The sequence below is a fragment of the Jaculus jaculus genome, chromosome 5 (genome assembly GCF_020740685.1).
Source record: "Jaculus jaculus isolate mJacJac1 chromosome 5, mJacJac1.mat.Y.cur, whole genome shotgun sequence".
Classification (NCBI taxonomy): domain Eukaryota; kingdom Metazoa; phylum Chordata; class Mammalia; order Rodentia; family Dipodidae; genus Jaculus; species Jaculus jaculus.
This window is the reverse complement of record NC_059106.1, coordinates 107,137,140-107,156,335: the sequence shown is the minus strand read 5'-3', so window position 1 is coordinate 107,156,335 and position 19,196 is coordinate 107,137,140. Positions and strand designations below refer to the sequence as shown.

The 19,196-nt window shown below is 39.1% G+C and overlaps 1 protein-coding gene across 9 annotated transcripts in view; it reads right to left on the bottom strand.

Annotated features, from left to right (window-relative positions):
* The window catches only part of Dtnb (dystrobrevin beta), a 395,702-nt gene that overhangs the window by 156,852 nt on the left and 219,654 nt on the right, over positions 1–19,196 (bottom strand). For all 9 annotated transcript variants that reach the window (XM_045151240.1, XM_045151239.1, XM_045151241.1 and 6 more), the window contains one exon: positions 12,660–12,784. In XM_045151240.1, the coding sequence (XP_045007175.1) occupies positions 12,660–12,784 (125 nt within the window). The remainder of the gene's footprint in view (positions 1–12,659; positions 12,785–19,196) is intronic.

The following is a 19,196-nucleotide window of genomic DNA, read 5'->3' as shown; positions in this document are numbered from 1 at the left end:
GCACAACATGGAGGGATCAAGGTGGGCATTCAGCATTGTTGAGAACTGAAGCCACCCCAAAAGGAAATGAGGCCAATTGACAAAAAAATCAGGTACAAAGGACTGCACTGGGAGTGCTAATCTCTCCATGTCAGGGCAGGTTATGGGTTACATATTCTTGGTTGGCTTTACCATTCTCAATTAAGCTGCATTTGGGGGTTGGCTACAGCTGCCTTTGATGCTTTCAGAGTCATAGGGCCTTTGTCTTTTTCTTCAGTTACTATTGGGGGCAGGGTCTGATTCAGATCCAGGCTGACCTGGAACCTATTTCAGAACAGAAATCTCAACCTCCCAGCTGACAGGAGTAAGGGTGTAGAGCAAAACACTCCTTTAGGCATTTTGGCTTTATAAGGTTATCTGTTTGTATAAATCCCCACATTTGCATACCTTGTGCTGGTTTTTACTGAATGTGTATATTGCTAAGTTGAATTTTAGATTTGCCAGTAAATTGCTCCACCAGCTCACTAGAACAATTGAATATCAGGCAAACTCAACACCTAGGCTTTGGTTGGAGTGTAGTACAAGAGCTACACTTGGCTACTTAAACACCTTCTATTTTCAAATCTAATAGCACTGAATATTATTAGAAAATCCAAATATCAAATGCATTCAGGATGCAAAAATCACAACATTATAACACAAGAAACACAAAAAATAAGGACAATACAATCTCAGCAAAAATTATAAATCCATCAGAAATGGTACCCAATGAGACTGTTTCAGATGAAATGCATGACAAATATTTTTTTGAGTATTATGACAAATATTTTTTAAAAAATGATTTTATCTATACTCACAGAAATCAAAGAAGAAAACACAGGAATTAAAGAAGAAAACAAAATCCTAAAGGAATTCCAAGAGAACACAGGAAACCAGCTTAATGAAATAAGATCATTACAAGACATGAGTACAGAACTAGAAATAATGAAGAGAAACCAGGCATAAATACCAGCACTGAACAACACAGTCAGTCAAATTAAAAATCTCTGTGGAAAGTCTCACCCATAGAATGGATGAAGGAGAGAACAGAATATCTAAACTAGAAGGCTAGGTGGCAGATCTAATACAGTCAAACACAGAGACAGACAAGCTAATAGCAAGGTATGAATGGGAATTTCAAGCTATCCAGGATGCTATGAAAAGATCAAACATAAGAATTCAGGGGACTTCTGGTTAAGATGGCAGCAGAGGTACCAGGCCAAAGCAGCCTGAGGGGAAAACAAAACAAACAAACAAAAAAAACTCAGCAAAATACACACTTTTACTAAAAAGTGAGGTGTATAGGAAACTGAAGTAGCAGCAGAGAATTATAAGAGATCCAGAGCATCCAGAGCCTGCACAGGCCGGCAAAAACGGCCCCGGCAGCACTGCCAACCGCAGCTGCAGCTGCACATCAGAAAGCCGCCAGACTCAGCTTCAGCTGCAGGAGAAGCCAGGTGCTGGGATTTTCCCCTCGCACCGGCACTCTCTGCAACTCAGGAAACGTGAAGGGAGAGTGGCAATGAGCAAAGGAGAAGCAGACCATGAGGTAGAAGAACATGTGGAACAGTGAGAGATCCAGAGCAGCTGTGGCTCCTTCCCCTCCTCCCACCGCCTGAGCCCAGCTCCAGCGAACAGAGCAGCAGTCCTGGGACCCGGCCACGCCAACTTGAGTCGACAGCGGGACCCAAGCAGGAGCAGAGTTCAACAGCAACATCAGTGGCTCTGGCACCGGTAACAGTGGCCCCAGTAGCAGCAGACCAGTAGCGGCAGCAGCGGCAGACCCAGCAGCAGCAGACCCAGGAGCAGCAGCAGCGGCAGATCCTGAGGCAGCAGCTTCAGTGGCAGCAGCAGCAGTGGGCCCAGCAGCAGCTTCAGCTACTGACAGACCTAGCAGAGGCAGCTTTAGCAGCAGCAGTTCCAGCAGCGGGAGTGCTGATCTGCAGGGCCACACTTGCCAGGCTTGGTTTGCCCCGCAGGAAAAGCCAGTGCCCAGCTCCAGAAATCAGAACAGCAGCCCGACGACCCAGGCAGCAACTTGACTGAGACCAAAATCATCCAAGGTAACTGGGATTGCACCAGGGAAGGGTCTCACTTGGTCGCAAGCTGACTTGGATACCTCAACAGACCAGAAATCTTAACCTCTATGTTGATAGAGGATCTGGTTGTTATAATAACTACTCTGGCATACATACTTGGGGCTATTTTGGATTGAATGGGTACAGTGTTTAGTTAACTTTTAGAATCTACCTGTATTTTATACCACTCAGCCTACTTGAAACTCCCATAGCAGAGAAACTCAACCCCTAGGAGCACCTTTGTACGTACTCTGAGAGTCTTAAGAGCCACACCTAACACATTAAGCTCCTACCCTGAAAATATATAACATCAAATCAATTGATACAGCTAAGAATACCCAGCTAGCTAGAAAATCCAAGCATTAACTTAATCCAAGATGCAAAAATATATACATTATAACACAAGAAACACTAAAAATCAAGAGGATATAAATCCACCTAAAAGTATTAATGCATCAGAAATGACCTCCAGTGAGAACGAGTTAGAAGAAATGCCTGAGAAAGATTTCAAAAGAATGATTGTAAATATGTTCAAAGAAGTCAGAGAACAAATCAAAGGAGTCAAAGAGGAACATAAGGGGAAATCAAAGGAATCAAAGAAGATGCAGGACACCAATGTCATGAAATAAAGAAGGCAATACAAGACATAAGTAAGGAAATAGAAATAATAAAGAAAAACCAGTCAGAATTGCTAGCAATGACGAACACAGTTAATGAAATAAAAAATTCTGTAGAAAATCTCACCAGTAGAATGGATGAAGGAGAGGGCAGAATATCTAAGCTAGAAGACAAGGTGGCAGATACAGTCCAACAAAGAGAAAGACAAACTTATAGAAAAGTATGACTGGGAATTTCAAGATATTCAGGACACAATGAAAAGATCCAATATAACAATTCAGGGCATAGTAGAAGGAGAAGAATTCCACCCCAAAGGCATAGTAGGTGTCCTCAACAAAATCATAGAAGAAAATTTCCCCCAAATTGGGAAAGAGGTGCCAATGCAGATACAGGAAGCATTTAGAACCCCAGCCAGACAAAACCCGGAAAGAACCTCTCCTCGCCATATTATAATCAAACTTCCAAACACACACACCAAAGAAAAAATATTGAAAGCAGTTAGAGAGAAAAATCAAGTTACCTACAAAAGCAAGCCCATCAGGATTACAGCAGATTATTCAACACAAACTTTTAAAGCAAAAAGGGCTTGGAGTGATATATTCCAAGTTCTGAAAGATAACAACTGTCAACCAACATTACTTTATTCTGCAAAGTGATCCTTTCAAATAGACGGAGAAATAAGGACATTCCATGACAAAAGCAGGTTAAAGGGGTATTTGAAGACAAAACCAGCTCTACAGAAAATACTTGATAGAATCCTCCATGCAGAAGAAAAGGAAAAGCACACATATAAGGAACCTAGAAAAAACAAGTAATACTCAAATACTAGTTAACACAAGAGAGCACAGGTAGAACCGGAACCACAAAAAAAAGAAAGAAAAAAAAAAAAAAGAAAATGCCAAACATAAATACACACCTTTCAATAATATCTGTTAATATCAACGGACTCAATGCCCCAACGAAAAGACATAGGTTTGCAGACTGGGTTAAAAAGCAGGATCCTACAATTTGTTGTCTCCAAGAGACTCATCTTTCTACAAAGGATAGACATTATCTTAGGGTGAAAGGTTGGAAGACGATGTCTCAAGCAAATGGGCCTAGAAAACAAGCAGGGGTTGCTATCCTAATATCGGACAAGGTAGACTTTAGTCCAACATTAGTCAAGAAAGATAAGGAAGGTCACTTTATATTGATTAAGGGCACACTCCAACAGGAGGACATTACTATCTTAAACATATATGCACCTAACATGGGCCTCCCAAATTCGTCAAACAAACACTATTAGAACTAAGGTCACAGATAACACCAAACACAGTGGTGGTGGGTGATTTTAACACCCCACTCTCATCAATTGACAGGTCATCCCGGGAAAGAATAAAAAGAGAGGCATCTGGACTAAATGAGGTCATAGAAGGAATGGACCTAACAGATATACAGGACATTTCATCCAAAGGCTGCAGAATATACATTCTTTTCAGCAGCACATGGAACATTCTCTAAAATAGACTATATATTAGGACACAAAGCAAATCTTAACAAATTCAGGAAAATTGAAATAATTCCTTGCATTCTATCTGACCACAATGGAATTAAACTACAAATCAGTAGCAAGAAATGCTATAGAGCATACACAAAATCATGGAAACTAAACAATACACTACTAAGTGATGAATGGGTCAATGAAGAAAACAAGAAGGAAATCAAAAAATTTTTAGAGTCAAATGATAATGAGAACACAACATACCAAAAACTCTGGGACAGAATGAAGGCAGTTCTAAGAGGTAAATTTATTGCCTTAAGTGCCTATATTAAGAAATTAGAAAGGTCGCAAGTAAACGACCTAATGCTTCACCATAAAGCCTTGGAAAAAGAAGAACAAGGCAAACCAAGTATCAGTAGACGGGAAGAAATAATAAAGATTAGGGCAGAAATTAATGAAATAGAAACAAAAAAAAAAAACAGTCCAAAGAATTAATGAAACAAAGAGTTGGTTCTTTGAGAGGATAAACAAGATTGATAAACCCTTAGCAAATCTGACCAAAAGAAAGAGAGAAGAGACACAAATGAATAAGCTCAGAGATCAAATAGGTAACATCACCACAGATGCCAGAGAAATTCAAAAAGTCATAGGGACATACTTTAAAAGCATATACTCCACAAAGTATGAAAATCTGAAAGAAATGGATGATTTCCTTGATTTATATGACCTACCTAAATTAAATCAAAATGAGATTAATCACTTCAATAGACTTATAACAAACATGGAGATCCGAACAGTTATCAATAATCTCCCAACTAAAAAAAGCCCAGGACCGGATGTATTCACTGCTGAATTTTACCAGACCTTTAAGGAAGAGCTAACACCATTGCTTCTTAAGCTTTTCCAGGAAATAGAAAAAGAAGGAATTCTACCAAACTCCTTCTATGAGGCCAGCATCACCCTGATACCAAAACCAGGCAAAGATAGAACAAAAAAAGAAAATTACAGACCAATCTCCCTCATGAACATAGATGCAAAAATCCTCAATAAAATATTGGCAAACAGAATACAAGAGTATATCAAAAAGATCATTCACCCTGACCAAGTAGGCTTTATCCCAGAGATGGAGGGATGGTTCAATATACGCAAATCTATAAGTGTAATACGTTATATAAACGGGTTGAAGGACAAAAATCACATGATCATCTCACTGGATGCAGAAAAAGCATTTGACAAAAATCCAACATCCCTTCATGATAAAAGTCCTACAGAGACTGGGAATATAGGAAAATATCTCAATATAATAAAAGCTATTTATGACAAGCTTGCAGCCAACATATTACTAAATGGGGAACAACTGGAAGCTTTTCCACTAAAATCAGGAACAAGACAAGTGTGTCCACTGTCCCCACTTTTATTTAATGTAGTTTTGGAAGTCTTAGCCATAGCAATAAGGCAAGAGACACACATAAAAGGGATACAAATTGGAAAGGAAGAAATCATGTTATCATTATTTGCAGATGACATGATTCTATACATAAAGGACCCTAAAAACTCTACTAGCAAACTGTTAGAGCTGATCAAAACCTACAGCCATGTAGCAGGATACAAAATAAATACACAGAAATCAATGGCCTTCACATATGCTAACAACAAACACACAGAGGATGAAATCAGAGAATCGCTCCCATTCACAATTGCACCAAAAAAAATAAAATACCTTGGAATAAACCTAACCAAGGAAGTAAAGAATCTCTACAATGAGAACTTTAAAACACTCAAGCGAGAAATTGCAGAAGACACTAGAATGTGCAAAGACATCCCCTGTTCCTGGATTGAAGAATCAATCTTGTGAAAATGGCAATCTTACCAAAAGCAATCTATACATTTATTGCAAGCCCCACCAAATTTCCAAAAGCATTCTTCATGGAAATAGAAAAAACAATCCAAAAATTCATTTGGAATCACAAAAAACCTCAAATATGTAAAATAATACTGAGGAAGAAAAATAAAGCTGGTGGTATCACCATACCTGATTTTAACCTATACTACAGAGCCATAGTAACAAAACAGCATGGTACTGGCACAAAAAACAGACATGTAGATCAGTGGAACAGAATAGAGGACCCAGATGTAAGCCCAAGTAGCTATAGCCACCTGATATTCAATAAAATTGCCACAAATACTCATTGGAGAAAAGACAGCCTCTTCAGCAAATGGTGTTGGGAAAACTGGATATATATCTGTAGAAGGATGAAAATATATTCTTCTCTCTCTCCATGCACAAGAATTAAGGCCAAATGGATTAAAGACCTTAACATCAGACCTGAAACTCTGAAACTGCTAGAGGAAAAAGTAGGGGAAACCCTCCACCATATTGGTCTTGGCAAAGACTTTCTGAATACAACCCCAATTGCTCAGGCAATAAAACCACAGATTAATCACTGGGACCTCATGAAATTACAAAGATTTTGCACCGCAAAGGACACAGTGAAAAAAGCAAAGAGGCAACCTACAGAATGGGAAAAAATCTTCACCAGCTATATATCTGATAGAGGATTAATATCTAGGATATACAAAGAACTCAAAAAGTTAAATAATAAGGAATCAAGCAAGCCAATCAAAAGTGGGCTATGGAGCTAAATAGAGCATTCTCAAAGGAAGAAATACGAATTCATGGTATAGTAGAAGAATTTCAATCCAGAGGCTTAGTAGCCATTTTCAACAAAATCATAGAAGAAAAATTTCCCCAAACTGGGAACGAAATGCCAATGCAGATACAAGGAGCTTTTAGAACACCAAGTAGACAAAGCCTGGAAAGAACCTCTCCTTGCCATATTATAATTAAACTACTAAACATACAAAGCAAAGAATATATATTGAAAGCAGTTAGAGAGAAAAAGCAAGTCACCTATAAAGACAAGCCCATCAGGATAACAGCAGACTACTCAACACAAACTTTAAAAGCACAAGGGCTTGGAATGATGTATTCCAAGTTCTGAAAGATAACAACTGTCAACCAAGATTACTTTATTCTGAAAAGCTATCTTTACAAAGTGAAGGAGAAATAAGGACATTCCAAAACAAAAACAGGCTAAAGGAATTTATGACAGCTAAGCTAGCTCTACAGAAAATACTTGAAGGAATCCTTCATGATGAAGAGAAAGCAAAGCACACACACATGAGGAAACAGGAAAAAATAAACCCTACTCAAATAACAGTTAAAACAAGAGAGCAAAGGGAAAATTGGAAGTACTACAAAACAAGAAGAATGGTGAAGATAAACACATACCTTTCAATAATAACTCTTAATATCAATGGCTTCCATGCCCCAACCGAAAGACACAGGCTTGCAGACCAGATTAAAAGGCAGGATCCTGCTGTTTGTTGCCTACAGGAAACTTATCTCTCAATAAAAGATAGAACCTGTCTTAGGGTGAAAGGATGAAAAATGGTATTTCAAGTAAATAGAACAAGGAAACAAGCACAGGTTGTTATCCTAATATCTGATAGGATATATATCAAACCAAGAAAGAAAAAGAAGTTCATTTTATATTGATTAAAGGAACACTCCAACAAGAGGACATTATAGTCCTAAGCTTATATGTACCTAATATGGCGGCTCCCAATTTCATCAAACACTATTAGACATAAGGTCACAGATAACAGCAAGCACAATTGTAGTGGGTGTCTTCAATACTCCACTCTCACCAATTGACAGGTCATCCTGTCAGAAATCTTAACAAATACTGGAAAACTGAAATAATCTCTTGTATTCTATCTGACCACAATGGGACTAAACTACAAGTCAGCAATAAGAAAATCTACAGAGCATACAGAAATTCATAGAGACTAAATAGTACACTATTGAATGATGAATGGGTCATAGAAGAAATCAAAAAGGAAGAGCCAGACGTGGTGGTGCATGCCTTTAATCCCAACACTTGGGAGGCAGAGGTAGGAGGATCACTGTGAATTTGAGGCCACCCTGAGACTATACAGTGAATTCTAGGTCAGCCTGGACTAGAATGAGACCCTACCTTGAAAAAAACAAGAAGAAAGAAAGAAAGAAAGAAAGAAAGAAGGAAGGAAGGAAGGAAGGAAGGAAGGAAGGAAGGAAGGAAGGAAGGAAGGAAGGAAGGGAGGAAAGGGAAGCCAATAAATTCATAGAATCAAATGATGATGAGAATACAACACACCAAAACCTTTGGGACACAATGAAGGCAGTCCTAAGAGGGAAGTTTATAGCTCTAAGTACCTATACTAAGAAACTAGAGCATTCACAAGTAAACAATTTCCTGCTTCATCTTCAGGCCTTAGAAAAAGAGAACAAGGCAAACCAAAAATCAGTAGACAGAAAGAAATAATAAAGATTAGGGCAGAGATTAATGAAGTAGAAGCCAAACAAACAAACAAACAAATCCAAAGAATCAATGAAACAAAGAGTTGGTTCTTTGAAAGGATAAATAAGATCGATAAACCCTTAGCACATCTGAACAAAAGAGAGAAGAGATAAAAATTTATAAAACTAGAAAGGAAAAAGACACCATTACAACAGACACCAAAGATATTCAGAGAATCACAAGGACATACTTTAAGGGCATACATGCCTCTAAGTTTGAAAATCTGAAAGAAATGAATGATTTTTTTTGATTCATAAGATGTACCAAAATTAAATCAAGATGAGATAAATCATTTAAATAGACCTATAACATGCACGGAGATCCAAGGAGTTATAAAAAGTCTCCCACCTGAAAAAAGTCCAGGCTCAGATGGATTCACTGGTGAATTTTACCAGACCTTCATAGAAGAACTAACACCAATGTTTCTCAAACTTTTCCATAAAATAGAAAAAGGAGTTCTACCAAACTCCTTCTGCAAAGCCAGCATGACCCCAATACCAAAACCAGACAAAGATGGAACAAAAACAGAAAATTATAGACCAATCTCCTTCATGAACATAGATGCAAAAATTCTCAACAAAATACTGGCAAACAGAATATAAGAATATATCAGAAAGATTATTCAACCTGACCAAGTAGGCTTTATCCCAGAGATGCAGTGATGGTTTGGATAATGGCACATCCAAAAGCCATAGATTGCTACTAGAAAACTTTCAGTGCCATGAATAGGACATGTTCCAGTGAGTTGTTGGCCAGGGAGGTCCCTGTTCCCTCCAAAACATTACAGGCTATTGCCAAGGCCCTTGATTTCCCATGAGTAACAGATGGTAACACACCCTATTGCTGAAGACTTCACATATTTGGGCGGCAAGGTCACTGAGAAATCAAGCTGGGGCTGAGCTGAAAACCTCCCGGTAGACCAGCCAACCTAAAGCTAAAAAAACCTGCACTGCATGCAGCCTTATGGGAAACAGAAGTCATTAGCAGTGAAAACAGTGGACATTCGAAGCCTCAAATTTGGCCAGACAGGCCAAATGACCAAACGGGTCCAATGGTGACGTGTCTGCTCTGGGAGAAACCAACTGCTCTCTAATTGGACTGAAGGCCCACTCTATGGGAGGCAATACATGCCTGGTACTGAAAACCTAATCAAAAGCCTATAGCAGGGGAGGTCATGAGCCTTAGGGGTGTAAGCCTGCTCTTGTCTGGCTAAATGCATATATTATGTTCACCAAGCTGCCCTGCAGTCATTATACTTATTAATGTTAATATTCATATGTTAGTGCTACTCTCATTTTTGGTTAGAGAAGCTTCTCTTTTCAGATGGTGGTGACCACTGAGATGACCCAAAAGATGACCCATAGTGCTAAAAAGAAGTGACAGAGGAGTGCTCAGCACTGAACTATCTCTATCAAACCCTCCAAGGCTCAAGGTTCATTGCAAAAGAGGTGGTGGAAAGAATGTAAGAGCCACTCCTTACAGTGCAACTGTCCAGACAGAAATTGGCCTTGATATCCGTGACCTTGCAGTACCTAGTAATACCTTCATAAGACCCTCATAATATGAGTAAAAGACAATGACATCAAAATAAAAGTGAGTTTAATGGAGAGAGGGAAGGGATATGATGGAGAGTGGAGTTGTGAAGGGGAAAGAGGGGGAGGGGAGGGAGTTATCATAGCTTATTGTCTGTAAGTATAGAAGTTGTCAATAAAAATATTTTAAAAACAGGAAAAGGGGCTGGAGAGATGGTTTAGCTGTTAAACACTTGCCTATGAAGCCTAAGGACCCTGGTTCAAGGCTCAATTCCCTAGAACCCTCATAAGCCAGATATACAAGGTGGCACATGCATCTGGAGTTCATTTCCAGTGGCTGGAGGCCCTGGTGCGTCCATTCTCTCTCTCTCTCTCAAATAAATAAATAAAAGTAAACAAAAATATTTTTTAAAAAAAGGAAAAGAAGAGCTAGGCGTGGTGGCACACACCTTTAATCCCAGCACTTGGAAGGCAGAGGTAGGAGGATTGCTATGAGTTCAAGGCCACCCTGAGACTACATAATGAATTCCAGGTCAGCCTGAGCTACAGTGAGACCCTACCTCAAAAATCCAAAAAAAAAGGGGGGGAAAAAAAAAAGGAAAAGAAATAAGAGGTGAAAAACAAGGAAATCAAAGGCCTCTGTTACTTATAAACATAGCCAAGATCCAAACAAAAGATTAGCAGACAAAAAACCAGTAGTGTTTTAGATGGCCAACTTGTGATTATTCTAGGAATATTAGGGGATTATTTAAAATTGGGCTGGGGAAATAGAATAGTGGTAGAGCATTTGCCGTGCATGTGGCAGGAGTCTCTGAAGCAATCCCAGAAAACATATACACACACACATAACCACACACACAGCACCTAATGTAACTGACTACATTAATGTAATAAAATAACATTATACAATCATCTCTAAACAGAAAAATTCTGGTATAAATTAGTATCCATTCATGACCAAAAGAAAGCACTTTTGGACAGCCTGTGTACTACACAGTAAGAGACTGTCTCAAAAAATAAAAATAAAAAAAACAGCAGTGAGAAAAAGATCAATCTAACATATACAAGACCTTTCTAGGATAAAACTATAAACTTTACTTAAAGAGAAAGGGTATTTAAATAAATATAAAGACATTAATATATCAATTTTAGCAGCTGGAGAGATGATTTAGCAGTCTTCTTTGTGAAGTGTAAGGATCAACTCACCAGAACCCACGTAAGCCAGACACACATGGTGACACATGCACAAGATTGCGCATGCCCACAAGATGGTGCACACATCTGGAGTTTGACTGCAATGGCTGGAAGCACACCAGTTCTCTCTCGCAATCTCTCACTCTCACATAAAATAAATAAAATAAATATATATATATATTTATTATTATATATATTATATATTATTATATATATATATCAATTCTCTCCAATTTGATCTCCAGATTCAATACTTCAAAAACCTCTAACAAGGTGTTTTTTAAGTTTTTTAGAAAATATTTTTATTCATTTACTTGAGAGAAACAGAGAAAGAGAACAAGAAAGAGAGAATGGGTGTGTCAGGGTCTGTATCCACTGCAAACAAACTCCAGATACATGTGCCACCCTGTGCATCTGGCTTCTGTTTGTACTAGGGAATCAAACCTGGGTCCTTAGGCTTCACAGGCAAGTGCCTTATCCACCAAGCCATCTCTCCAATCCCCCAAAAAGATTTCATGAGGAATTCAATAAGCTAACTCCAAAGTTAATATAAAAGAGGAAAGGAAAAAACAGAGAAGATATTCCTAAAAAAAGATTTCTAAATCCTCCATGGTAATTAAGATGAGGCGATACTAGAAAAGGAAGAGACAATCTGACCAAAGGAACAGAATAAAGAGGCCAGAAGCCAGTCCACATGTTTGAAACCAATTTGTCCTTCCCCAGCTCCTCTCCAAATCTCTCTCTCTTTCTCTCTCTCTTTCACTGTGCTAAAGATTGAACCTAGGGCCTTGTTCCTGCTACATAGCAAGTGCTCTATGACCGAACTACATTACAGCCATGGAAACTTCAAGTTTCACAATGGCAGCAGAAGAGGATAGTAGTGGGGGAAGGAGGGAGAGGGAGGAGAAGGAGAAGAGGAAGAAGAGACTGATTTTGAATCACATCATATACAAAAATCCATTCCAGGTATATAAAAAGATATAAATCTTCAGAACTTCAGAACAGCAACACACTGAAGAGTAACAGTAAAAAAAAACTAGGTTGCCTTTCCTTTAGTGTGTGTCCTTAAATTAAAAAAAGAGCAAACTGAGTTGCTTTTCATTCTCATGCACATAAATATCTAAGTTAAGCCCCTGTAGGCTTTTCTGCTATGGAGAAGAGATGATGGCTCCCAGGACACACAGTTACTTTTCAGTGTACCCTTGTCTCTAGAGTACTTCACTACTCTGGCTTCAGGAATTAAGAGGTTTACATGTAGGTATTTGTGATGATTTAAAGAAATGAGAGCTTAAAGTCAAGAGTTCCCTACCAGAAAGCCCCATTTCAGTATACTTACACTATGTGAGCAAGGTCAAGTGGTTTCTCTGGTTGCTCAGGAAAAACAGGATGTGGGGGTTCTCTGGAGGGCATGCACCCCAATGATTTACTAATTGCATGGCTCAGCTTCTTTGCAGGGGATTTCTGTGTCAAAGGAGAAAATAAGGAAATAAGAAATTAACTCTTCAAACTTGGTTGCAAGAATGTGGTAAATATATTGTCAAATACAAGTAAATTTCATTAGAGTCAATAACAGTAGGTAAGAAAGAAATCTGTAGACGTCCCAATGTCATTGTCATTTCTCCCTGATCAGATGAATGTTAAATGTCCTGCTGGACATCCCCACATATTCTTCATGTGAATTCTTCTTTTGATCCTTCTACTTCATTTATGTTATGATAATAAAATTAATTCATCATTAGAATCAAAAGTTTTAAAGTATTTTACATTTATTTGCAAGCAGAGAGAAAAAGAATTAAAGAGAATGAGTACACCAGGGCCTCTTGCCACTGTAAATGAATTCCAGATGCATACGCCACTTTGTGCATCTGGCTTTATGTGGGTATGGGGGAATCGAACCCTGGCCAACAGTCTTTTGCAAGCAAGTGCCTTTAACTGCTGAACCATTTCCCTAGCCCCAGAGTCAAAAATTTTTGTTGGGGTACAATACAAAAAGACTAAGATGGACCTGGGACAATTGCTCATTCAATTAGCAAAGAGCTTGTCATACAAGTGTGAGAACTAGAATTTGGGCCCGCCATCACCCATGTAAATGCTGGGTGGGCACAGCAGCCACCTTAATCCCAGTGCTTGAGAGGGAGACAGGAAATCCTTGGGGCAAATTGGCTAGCCTGAGTAGCTAAACTGGTGAGTTCTGAGTTAAACTGAGAGGTGACAGTGAACAAGGAGGACATTCAAAGTCAATCTCTGGCTCCCACAGGCACATGTACACATGTGTACCCACATACATGCCAACATGCATACTCACCCCAACACATGTTAAAAAGAAAACAACAACAACAAAAAACAATTTAGAGAAGCTTTGCTTTTCAGATGGTGGTGACCTCTGGTATAATTCAAAAGGTACCACAGTGCTGAGAAAAAGTGACAAAGGAGTGCTCAACACTGAAACATCTCTATCACATCTTCCAAGGCTCAGGGTCCATTGCTGAAGAGGTGGTGGAAAGAATGAAAGAGCCAAAAGAAGGGTAGGACTGCTTATAATGCAATCTTCCAGACACAAAATGGCCTGGATATCTATGCTCTCACAGTGTCTGGTACTACTTATACAAGACCTTCATATTAGGAGGAAAAGGTGTTGACATCAAAATAAAAGAGAGACTAATTGGTGGTGGAGTGGATATGATGGAGGATGAAGAAAGTGGAGGGGTATCATGGTTTATTGTCTATAATTATGGAAGTTGTCAATGAAAAAGTAAAAAAAAAACTTAAAAGGACAACAGTGCAAATAGCATATGGGTTATGGATATCAGCAAATGAACTATACTCCCAAATGCTAGCATATTCTCAAATAAAAATGTCTCAAACAAAAACGTCCAGGCACGGTGGAGTATGTCTATAATCACTGCAATTGTAAGGTGGTGGCAGCAGGATCAGAAGTTCAAGGTCATTTTTAACTACATAACAAGTTCAAAGCCAGCCTGGACTTACATAACCTACTACCTCAAAAAGAAAAGAAAAAAAAAAAACAAGAAAAGAAAAGAAAATGAAAAAGAAAGAAAAGAACAGAAAAGAAAAGAAAAAAGCAAGGCAGCTATAAATGAGTACAATCACACATGCAAGCAGTCAGCACCAAACCAAAATGTTAACTTATGTTTTACTCAGAGAGACAAAAAATGTTGTCTACCAATACATTTTTCTGGAAGGCAGAGACACTAGACCCCAAGATTTTTCAGTTAAATCAATATACACAAAAGTAAACAAATTTTCAAAGCCACACAGAACATTTATTTCTAAAGCCCTTCTCCTCTTTTTTTTTTTTTTTTTTTTTTTTATGCTGGGGATTGAACATGAGGCTTCATATCACTGAGTTTTACCCTAGCCCTCTTAACACTCTGAAAGAGCTCTCTACATTCACATTACACTGTCCATCCATTACCTTTAAAAAACATTGTTGTCTGAGGTTTTGGCTGGATCTTAAGTGCAAAGAGTTAAAGATTTAATTCTCTTTCTTCAGATTACTAAGTGTGCGAAGTGCCCCTTTAGTTGGAAAGAATAACTTGTTTGTGGCTATGTGCCACATCAATACCACAGTGTCCACCTTTTATTTATTATTTATTCATTCATTTATGTATTTACTGCATGTGCTGTAGGTATGAGCAAGTGCTGATGCAATGTCCCATGTGCTTGCCTGTGGTGGCTGGAGAACAGTTGTCCCTCTCCATCACTTAACCACCTATTTTTTTCCATGGGGCAGAGTCTCTTAGTGATTCTTAAACTTGGCTGGAGAGACTGCTCAATGGTTAAGGCACTTGCCTGCAAACCCTAAGGATCTGGGTTCAATTCCCTAGTACCCATGTAAGCAAGATGCACAAAGTGGTACATGCATCTCGAGTTTGTTAGCAGTGGCAGGAGGCCCTGATGTACCTGTACACAAGTCTCTATATATATCACTATCTCTTTGCTTGCAAATTGGAAGAAAAAAAGCAATTCTCTGGTCTTTTTACACCCACAGGACTGGGGTTTCAGGCATATGTGGCCATACCCAGCTGTTTGTGTTGGTTATATAGATTCAAAACTTGGATGATCACAGGCCACCTCAGACCCTCATGCTTAAACAGGAAGCAAACTTAGCCCCTGAGCTATCTGTCCAATCATTTAAGGCAGTGTCTCACTAAGTAGCTCAGACTGTCCTTGAACTTGCAATCTTCCTACTTTAGCCTCCTGATTGTTGGATAGGCACATGCCACCACGTTTTTATGTTCTACTTGCTATAATATTTTAACATAAAAAAACAAAAAATCTGTTTTCTTTTAAAAACATTGTTGCAGTCAGATTCACATTGATAGCAGAAATCAAGAACAGCTTGGGGGGGGGGTGTTTATTTTGGCTTATAGGCTCAAGGGGAAGCTCCATGATGGCAGGAGAAAACGACGTCATGAGCAGAGTGGATATCACCCACTGGCCAACATAAGGTGGACAACAGCAACAGGAGAGTGTGCCCAACACTAGCAAGGGGGAGCTGGCTATAACATACATAAGCCTGCCCCCAACAATACACTGCTTCCAGGAGGCGTTAATTCCCAAATTTCCATCTGCTGGAAACCTAGCATTTACAACACCGAAGTTTATGGGGGACACCTGAATCAAACCACCACAAACATACAGGCAAAGTCAGCATTCTTTACAAGAAAGACTAATAAGTTTCTTCAGAAACTTATGTTTTGGCTCTCTGATCAACCACTCTTCTTCAATACACTACATTCTGGGAAATATCTAGATAAAACTTAGTTTCCTTCAAACTATATAAAGCTAAACCAAGTAGAAACTTTGAACTTTTTTCCTAACTGGTTCTCACTACCTTCTATCCAACAAGTAGCTACAATGTGACACCAATTCTTCCTCTCCATCTTATCTGCTCCAGAAAGCAAAGACCTCCTCTGCTTAAGATCTTTCACAGGCTAGAAGTCTGTACATGCGTAGAGCTAATTTAACCTGGCTCTCATGTCAAGGTCCCTGATGTCTCCGGCCCATGTCCTTCCCAGATCTCCCTTTTGCAATATTTTACTGGAAATTCCATGTTCATTTCTCAGGCCTGCCTGTAACTAATCTTTCCTCTGTGAAGACTTTCTCGCTACTCCCGAAGTCAATGATGCCTCTCTAAGCTATGCATTGACCTTATATGCCCACTGTCACAAATGCCATCTATATTAGAGTTTTCAGTCTATTTTCCTGCTGGGCTGGTGCTTCTGAAAGTAACAGCTACATCTTACCTTTGCATTTGCAGTCTATTCTTACAATAAACAGTTGATTATTTGGACAGAATTTTTCCTAACAACAGCACATCAGCTTTATTTGTTTTGTCAAGTGGGAGACAATGAAAGGAAATAAGAGTTGTTGTTTTTGAGACAGGGTCTCACTCTGTAGCTCTGAACTCACTATGTAGAGAAAGTTGTTCTTGAACTCATGGCAATCTATCTGCTTCAGCTTCCCAAGTGCTAGGATTACATGTGCGAGTCACCATGCTTGCAAAAAAGTTATCTTAATTCACCTTTGTAACTAACAGCACACCTGTAATCCATGACTTGCTGCCATATTTAAGAACCACCTGGGCCATTAATTCATGTTCTCTGTGTGAGACATATCGGCTTCAGCTCCATCTTCAGCAGTAACAGTTATGAAATTATAGGTTTAACATGCATATTATATAAGACACATTAAAATAGCTACATAATTATTTAAACAAATGCTTGCATTTGAACCCAGAATAACCTTAGCAGTATGTTTGTGGAACTTCTGAAAACACTACTCTAAATCAAGGTTTAAGATGATCTCCAAGTTTGAGCCTCAAACACATATACATAATAGTCAAGTCAACACATCCAGGTCAAAGTTATTAGAGAACATCAAGAAAATTTTGATGTATGTAGGAAGGAAAAATATTGGAATAAATATATACAAGAATTAGGTAAACATATACAAGAATTATCGAAGATCTAGGACCACTGAGCTGGGCATGGTGGACATCATACCTATAATCCTAGCGCTCAGGAAACGGAAGCAGGAGTTATTGTTTTTAAAAAGATTATATTTTACTTATTTCAGAAATAGAGAGAGTGAGAGAGAATGGGTCTCTAGCCACTGCAAACAAACTCCAGATGCAAGCACCACCTTGTACATCTATCTGGTTTATGTGGGTGCTGGGGAATTTAACCTGGGTTCTTAGGCTTTGTAGGTAAGTACCTTAACTGCTGAGCCATCTCTCCATCCCCCAAAATGTGTACACTTATATACATATATAGACAACTTCTATACTTAGAGGCAACAAACAATGGTATTTTCCTCCCCTCCAAAATGTGTACACTTTTAAAAGTAAAAAAGTAGAAAAGTTACAATGCCCACCTACTTACCTCCTACTCTGCGTGAGAAGCAACACAGCAGCCTGTGGATTCTCCCCGATATGCCCCTCCCACCATACTGCATCCTCTGGGGTAAGTGCTACCCTGGATTGGGTATTTGTCACTTCAACTTTACTGACAGTCACATTGATCAGAAATGTTTAAGACCTACATAGGCTAAACACATTCTTCTGCAACTTGCTTCTTTCCCTCCAAGTTATGGTAATTTATCTCTAAGGGTGAATATAGCTATAATTCACAGTCTCCACTATGTGGTGGTACTGTACTGCTTACCTTCAGGGTCAATATCACTCCTCTGGTGATGAACACTTGGGTTGCTTCCAGCTTTTCCTATCACTTACAGTGCTGCTACCAACTTCTGAGATTTTTTTTCCTCCTGGGACAATTTTTTTTTTGTTTTGTTTTCCAAGGTAAGGTCTCACTCTAGCCCAGGCTGACCTGGAATTCACTATGGAGTCTCAGGGTGGCCTGGAACTCACAGCGATCCTCCTACCTCTGCCTCCCGAGTGCTGGGATTAAAGAGGTGCGCCACCACGCCCGGCTCTCCTGGGACAATTTTTAATATGTTCCAGGCTCATGGATGATAAATGGCACTGTGGTTTTAATTTGCAATTCACCAATAACTAAAAACACTGAGCCCATTTCTCTATGTTTATAGGCTGTTTATGCTTCTTTTGTGAAATGTCTGTTCCTATCTTTGTATTGTGTTGCATGGAACTTTCTCTTTTTTTTTTTTTTGTTTGGTACTTGAATTTCATTTATTTGTGTGTGTGTGTACAAGTACATGCATGTGTATGGGCATGCCAGGGCCTCTTGCTACTGCAAACAAACACCAGATGCTTGCACTACTTTGCCTGGCTTCCATTGGTGGTTTAGGAATTCAACCCTAGCCACCAGGCTTTGCAAGCAAGTGTCTTTAATGATGAGCAGTCATCTTTAAATATGGATCATTCCGCCGGGTGTGGTGGCGCACGCCTTTAATCCCAGCACTCGGGAGGCAGAGGTAGGAGGATCGCCGAGAGTTCGAGGCCACCCTGAGACTACAGAGTGAATTCCAGGTCAGCCTGAGCCAGAGTGAGACCTTACCTCGAAAAACCAAAAAAAAAAAGGATCATTCCAGTTCAGTGACTTTTTCTTTGATGCCTGTTGAATCTTAAAAAGTATTTGTCTCTGAGGCCATAAAGATATTCCCCCCATCATCTTCTTAAGTTTTTCATTTTTTTAATAAATTAATTTTTTTATTGACAACTTCCATAATTGTAGACAATATCCCATGGTAAATCCCGCCCCCTCACCTGCCTCTTTGAAACTCCATTCTCCATCATATCCGCCCCCCTCAGTCAGTCTCTTTTATTTTGATTTATGATCTTTTCCTCTTATTATGATGATCTTCTGTAGGTAGTGTGAGGCACTGTGAGGTCATGGATATCCAGGCCATTTTGTGTCAGAAGGAGCAT